Genomic DNA, 7500 nt, shown 5'->3' on the forward strand with positions numbered 1-7500 from the left:
AGATACTGCAAACATTGTCATTTTATACGGTAAAGCTGCTTGCACAGCGCCGCGCGGCAACCGCCCTGACAACTGCCTCGCTGCCGGAGGGTTCAGCGCGGCGGTGTGAAGGCCCAGGTGTTTTCAGAAGCAGCTGCAGCTGCTGCCGCCGCCGAAAGGTTAAACACGGGGAAAGCTGAGTGGTATGGCAAAATCTGTGCGCGTTCACGTGGCAGGGCAACTGCTTCCTGGTCCAACAGCCACTTTTGTAACTGCCTCCCCCCTGCCGCCCTTTCCTCATTGAAATGAATGGAGGCGGGGAGTTTCCGCGCAGCGGTGAAAGCAGCTTAAGGCTGCTAGGAAGTCTTCAGACCCAAAATCTATCAGTGAATAATCAACGGCTACTAATTAATCCTATTGCAGACTCCAAGCGCCAAATGTAATCATAGATCATGGATCATATATTTAGCCTCAGGAACGGTATGGGCTTGTGATTATCCGAGCAGCTATCACGGTGCATATTATCAACAATCTGTGTTCATATGTTTTGCATAACGGTGGTAAATACTTTCAGATTGCAAGGCACCCACTGCTGCAAGCAATCACAGAAAAAAAACACACACAAAGTCATACACACACAGATTTGCTCTTTCTAATCGCATTGCATCACACACAAACACACGCACGCACACACACTCACAAATTTACACACTGACACACACTCACACATGCCACACACTCACACATGCCACACTGGCACGCACACACACACACACACACACACACACACACACACACACACCCACACACATTCACACTACCCTGTTCCTAAATGTCAGCATTATTACAACTTGAGTCAGTTTCATCAAAGTTGCCGTGACAACAGGCACAGGCAAGCACCTTCCCACCCCTTTGTTTAAAACACGAAAGGAAAGCATAAGTCACTTTAAAACATCCTGCACGCAAACATTCACAATCACATGCGTGCACACCAACACGCACACACACACACACACACGCACACATACGCGCGTGCACACACACAAACACACACGAGCACATGCACATGCACAAACACACACACACACACACACACACACACACACACACACACACACACACACACACACACTCACACACACGCACACATTGGTCGATGTCCAGACAGGACGCAGAGAGAATCAGTGGGTGCAGGAACGGTCTGTCTTCTATCATTCATGTCCACGGCAGCAGTGTAAACCCATTTGGACCTTTGCCAGGTGTTGCAGGTGTTCTGGTTTATTTGGTAAACACAAGTGACATCAGCAAATCCCCTGGCACCCTCATATCCAAACCCCTTTGTGCATTCTCCCCTCAACCACATGGGGTAACCACCCAATGGCTCAAAAACAAGTCTATTTGCTATCAGCTTTGTATTCAGAGTACAGTGTTCAATACTAATCAGATACTTCTATATATCGTTTATCCTTCTTTTTTTTTCCTACATTATCTTTAACGATTGCCCTCTTACAGTAATGTTTTGACATTTCCCCTCTTCTTCGGTAAACCATTAAGAATGGCCTTGTACGCAGACAGCTACATACATGAACATGCACTACCAACTCCAGCCCCTATCCCACCTACGGGGGGTACTCACTCCAGCCGAAGAAGGGGGGCAGGCTCCAGCCCATGGAGTAAGCCCAGGCCCCAGCCAGGATACACAGGGCCCTCCGTCGAGACATGACCCCCAGGGAGGCTAGGGGCCGGGTGATGACCACGTAGCGGTCCACGGCAATGGCCATCAGGGTGATCATGCTGCAGATGCCAAACAGAGCGCCGCAGAACGCATACAGCTCGCAACCTGTCCATGGGGAAGGGATGGGGGAGAGGGGTGAGAGAGAGAGAGAGAGAGAGAGAGAGAGAAAGAGGGGGAGAGAGAGAGAGAGAGAGAGAGAGAGAGAGAGAGAGAGAGAGAGAGAGAGAGAGAGAGAGAGAGAGAGAGAGAGAGAGAGAGAGAGAGAGATTAGGTGAGACAGGGAGAGGCAGGCCGAGAGTTGATGGGAAGATGGGATCGGACCCGGTGGGAAACAGGATGGAAGAAGGAGGTGAGAGGGTTTGGGGGAGGAGGGGGAGGTAGAAGGCAAAGAAACAGAAGGAGGATGTGAAGGAACAGGAAGGAGGTGTACTAAGGAAGGGGGAGGCAGAGGGGGGGGGTTGTGGAACGTCTCTTGGGAATAGGGGGGTGCGGGGAGGGTCACGGGGTTGTGTGGGGGAGGGGACGGGGGCTTCGGGGAGGCAAAGACAGGAGGGAAGGGCAGATGAGAGCCGAAGACCAGAGCGGAATGAGGAATGAGAAAAACGCGGCGTTCGTGCTTGGAAATGTTAATCCCCCGTTTGGTCCGTCCGCAGCGCGCCATCGGTCGTGCACATGCATGATTCCGTTTGACACTTGGCACGGTCTTTGTGGCGGAAAAGGCGGGAACTCCTTTGATGCGCCTTAGAAACACGCTTGCAGTGGTCTTAACGGTTCAGGCGATTTATCCGATTCGTCGCCCGAACGACATACCTACCCCCGCGCGGCATCGCCAACGATGCGAGGGGTTATATGTTCCCACTGTAGCGTGGGCGCACCACCACCGTGTCTCTGAATCATAAGTCGATGGGGTCATAAGTTATACATCACACACTGGGATGTCCAGTAGCAGACTCTGGTTCATGATTTATTGACTGAGGATCAAGTTGATCTAAGATATCGGGGAAAAGAGAGAGATAGAACACAGAGCGGGCTCCGTCCGTCTGTCTTTATTGTGCTACTGTCAACTGTACTCAAAAATCGAGATGCAGAGGAAATGTATTGAGTTAACGCACAACATAAACGGCTAATTCTACTCCTATTTAACCAGCGGTGGTTGTTTTTTCCAGAGTTTGATTCAAAACAGCTCTGGCGTTTCAGCTTCCTGCTAAATTGATTTAGAGCCGCAAGGAAAACAATGTGGGAAGCAACTGGAAGAAAGATCAATGATATGTTGTTTTTGATTGTTTTTGACTGGGAGTATTGTTGGTTCTCCTTGTGCGGTACATTTAGTGTATGTTATTGATGTGCGAAGATGTGTGTAAAGCGCAATGTTGGTTTAGCCTTGTGATGTACATTGTTGTGGTAAATAATATCTCCCGGGGACAGTAAGTCAAGTAATGTCACATATGGTTCCAGTAGGAGCTGAAGGTGACCGAAGGGAAGTAAATCAAGATGATGTGTTGCATCATCGAAGTTTTCCCTCAGCATGTGTGTGTGTGCGTGTGTGTGTGTGTGTGTGTGTGTGTGGGGGGGGTCCTGTTTTTGTATATATATCCATGTGCATAATCGGTGACCTGGTGTGAACTGGATGTATGAGGCTCAGTTATGGGTCCACGTCGATGCGACGCAATGACCACGTAGACTCTTCGACGCGGTAATTAACCAGTTTTTGATTTTGCCTCAGGTTTTAGTGAGCGGACCAATCACAGCCCTTGATTCTGCGTCGCCTCGACACAAGGTTTAAAATGTTGGGAGGCGCCCGTCAGGCCCCCATGGAGAGTCCGCAAGGATGTAATCGTTCTGCTAACCCCCTTGCGTTGCGTTGCGTACCCTAACCCTAACTCAGCCTTCAGGGTACACTGTCGGAGGGTCCTTTTTTCTGCCCCAACCAATGGGATCGGTCAGAGAGAGAGTGGAACCCTAAACAGGCTCAAAGCCCTTTTGTTAGCGACAGCGCAATGCAAATCCACGCATCGCCTCAGAACTCCAGCGAGATATAGATTAGGATTAGGGATATAGGATTACAGTTACAATTTTTTCTAGTTTGTGCCCTGACCTAATGGCCTGTGTGTTTGATTGTGCTCTCGCGGGCGTGTGTGCATGGCTGTGTTTGTGTGCCAGTATGCTTTACGTAAGCCAGGGTGCATTAAGGTTGACAATCATTTTGGCATGAATCGGTTTGCTTATGGGCGGCTGTGTTTTTCTCCCGTGTTGGAGCCCTGGGCAGCTCGGATGTGGCCCTTGCTGTAATGAAGGGCTGTTGCCTCCTAAGTCAGTGGAGGAGGAGGACAGCGTCCAGGGAGACCGCTTCCAACTGCTGCTATCAGTGTTTGATCAGCGAAGTGGAGAGAGCACATACTTTACCGCCTATCTCTCTACCATCTCCCTTCCATGCAGGCTGAGCCGATTCCCAGCAAACATAGACACACATGCACAGACACAGAAACACACAGAAACATACACACTCACATGCTCGTATATGCACACACACACACACACACACACACACACACACACACAAACACTCGCACACACACGAGCACAGGCACGTATATGCACACACATGTACACATGTATCCATGTTAGACACTACAGTGTGATCCTTCCGTTGAATCGACAGTATCTTAGGGATCATGTGTAGTTTGCGTATGTAGGTTTCCATGCATGTATGCACAAGCATTTGTTCACTGACGTGTGACTCTGCGCTACCTTTCTCGCCAAAGATCCAGCGCTTGTGCATGCTGGTGGTGAAGAAGATGGGGGTCTGGGTCACACACATGAGGAGGTCTGTGACGGCCAGGTTAATGATGAACATGTTGGCTGGCGTACGCAGACTCCGACTCCTGGAAACACACACACACACAAACACAGACACACATATACACAAAAGCACACACATACACACATACACGCACGCATACAAACAAATAAACACACACACACACACACACACATGCAAGCATACATACACACAAACACACACACACACATAAGCACACACATGAATAAATGAATGTAGTGCGCAAACAATCATGCATAATGTATAGAGTGTATATAATGTTTATAGTTTTGCACAAATCAACTGTGAGCTAGTTCATGTCTGCCATGCCCCAAATTTTCTTGTTGTTGTTGTTTTTTACATTGAATAATTTATCAATGGGTCTGACGGTAAATTCCGAGACAGATACAGGTCATGAATGAGCAGTAGTGGTCGGGCGTCTTGTTCAAGGATGCCTACAGGCACCTTGTGGGGATTGGGGATCAAACCAAAGTATCTTTTGTGGTGGTCAGTCAACCACCTGAAAACCCTTAGAAAATATTACCCCATGTAGTGGATTTAGACACATGTGGAGCTCATTAAAGGTGACTTAAGAGCTTTTTATGACAGTCATCTGTAAGAAGTGGCATTCATTATCTATTCATAAGTGAAATGCTCTGTGAGAATATCTTTCTCCAGTAGACATTAGTACTCTCATTCTTCACATCTCTCAGTACAGCAACTTAAAGGTGACATAATATACCACCTGGTGTGAGTGTGAATAGCCGCTACAAAAAATGGGCCTCTTCTGACATCACAAGTGGGCGTGTCCACCTAGATGTATGACGGATAGATGAGCAACGTTTGCTACAGTCCACTGGGTAGGATGGTAGACTGATCTATCCAGCACCAATCTAGGTGGACACGCCCACTTGTGATGTCAGAAGAGGCAGATTTTCGAAACGGCTTGTAACAGCTAATCAGACTAACACCTGATGGTATACGATACCCTTGAAAAAAAAAATATATATCCTGTATCGGCAGAGGGATATGATACCTGCAGAAGGCGTAGATGACAAGGAAGTTTCCCAGCATGCCCGTGATGCCGACCACCAGGATGACGATGCCGATGGTGTAATGGGCGTGATCCGGAACGTCCACCGTGGGGAAGGGGTGTCTGGGAACCAGCGACTCCTGGGTGTGCGTGTGACAGTGTGTGTGTGTGTGTGTGTGTGTGTGTGTGTGTGTGTGTGTGTGTGTGTGTGTGTGTGTGTGTGTGTGTGTGTGTGTATGTGTGTGTGTGTGTGTGTGTGTGTGTAGAGGAGGGAAAGATGAGAAGCCATGTCAAGCATTAAATGTCAGCCATGTGCTAGGTGATCAAAAGATTCTCGTCCCACCTGTTCAAAGTAGGGGTTTACCAAAACTTGTGGTATCATTGTCAAGGAAACCTAATAGTTTCCCCACTGTCATTGAGCCATAGAAGATGATCCACGATATGGAGAGAATAGGGGGCAGTGTGCCCAGTGATTTTCCAACATCCGCCGTCATTTAAGTTTTTTTTTTATCACAGCTGATAACATGGGCCAGCGTTACACAAGACCACCGCCAGCCCCACACTTCTAAGATAAAAAACGAGCCAAATTGACAAACTAATATGAATTTGTCGGAAATAACTATCTTGAGGAAATACCTTAATTAAAGGAAAACGGAATTGTCTCTTAAATCATGGATAGACTCCGTCAGACTGATGCCTGGTGTTCTGGCCTTGCTAAGGTGACGAAGGAAAAAGTGGATGAAGGAAGATGTACGTAACATTATGATGTGTCCTGTTTAACCGCTCTCATTTTAACCCCCCCCACCCCCACTTCCATCCCACCTAGTCAACCTTATCTGTTTCTACAAAGGCAGTATCGGTGATAGGATAGAAACTAGCAAATATACAGGAGTGAAAAGATACCCTTCGGGGCTTATGTGTCTGTGCACAGTATAATCTGTCATGATTCCTCTGGGCTATAGACCTTACATAATACAAAAGGAACACACACAAACAGACAAGGTCACACAATAACATACATATAGGTACACACACATGTTAACATCAACAAACACTCATGGACACATGTTTACTCTCACACACACATACACACAAACACACACACGCATGCACGCACGTACTCACGCACACACACACACACACACACACACACACACACACACACACACACACACACACACACACACACACACACACACACACACACACACACACACACATGCATTCAATCACAAAGGACAAGGACATGTTCCCCGCCAAAGTTCCCTATTTGTATTTGTTTTGCTTTGTTTTCTTTTCACTTTCAATAGATCCCACAGGTTGCACACATCAGCAATAGCATGGATGTGCTATTTGCAAATCAATCAGATGGCTTTTTTAAAGAGTGATTTGAAGTCTGTGTGTTTAATTTTTTTTCGGGATTCCTTCACATATTAAGCGTTGGTGCGGATCATCACATTTAAATCACATCATTATTCGGTTTGTTATGGTTATAAGTATTAGTTCATCCCTTAGACCATCCGGATCACGAGAAGTCCTTTCGTGACCCCACATTCTGTTTCGCCACATGTATCAGTCTGGAATTCTAGCTTAACCCATATCGATTTCAGTAGGCGGGAGTAGATGCCTTGAAAGACAAACTCCTTCAGCCAATCAGCGTTACAAAACATGCAACACCATCCCGTTACGCTGTTGGTGGCGGAAAACATATTTCCTGCTGAAAAACTCAGCTAGTGTTAACTATTGTTCTTGTTTAATGGTTGTTATCGAGTCCATTTCTGTGTTTCCTTTCCTAATGTTAAAGTGACCACTCATCGATTCAGGAGGCCATTACTGTTTTGCCTGCAGCTGACTGTACTTTACGTCATCGCCTACTACGACGCAGTCCCTGATCGGCCACGAATACATTGTAATCCAGGAAATCGGTGTAGGCGT

General features: G+C 47.3%; 1 protein-coding gene across 1 annotated transcript in view; it reads right to left on the bottom strand.

The window, feature by feature from the left end:
* The window catches only part of opn4b (opsin 4b), a 22312-nt gene that overhangs the window by 9894 nt on the left and 4918 nt on the right, over positions 1–7500 (bottom strand). The window contains exons 2-4 of the mRNA XM_030339331.1: positions 5569–5705; positions 4463–4596; positions 1616–1819 (exon numbers count right to left, since the gene is read on the bottom strand). Of these exons, the coding sequence (XP_030195191.1) occupies positions 1616–1819; positions 4463–4596; positions 5569–5705 (475 nt within the window). The remainder of the gene's footprint in view (positions 1–1615; positions 1820–4462; positions 4597–5568; positions 5706–7500) is intronic.

Source organism: Gadus morhua, chromosome 18 (genome assembly GCF_902167405.1).
Source record: "Gadus morhua chromosome 18, gadMor3.0, whole genome shotgun sequence".
Taxonomy (NCBI): Eukaryota; Metazoa; Chordata; class Actinopteri; order Gadiformes; family Gadidae; genus Gadus; species Gadus morhua.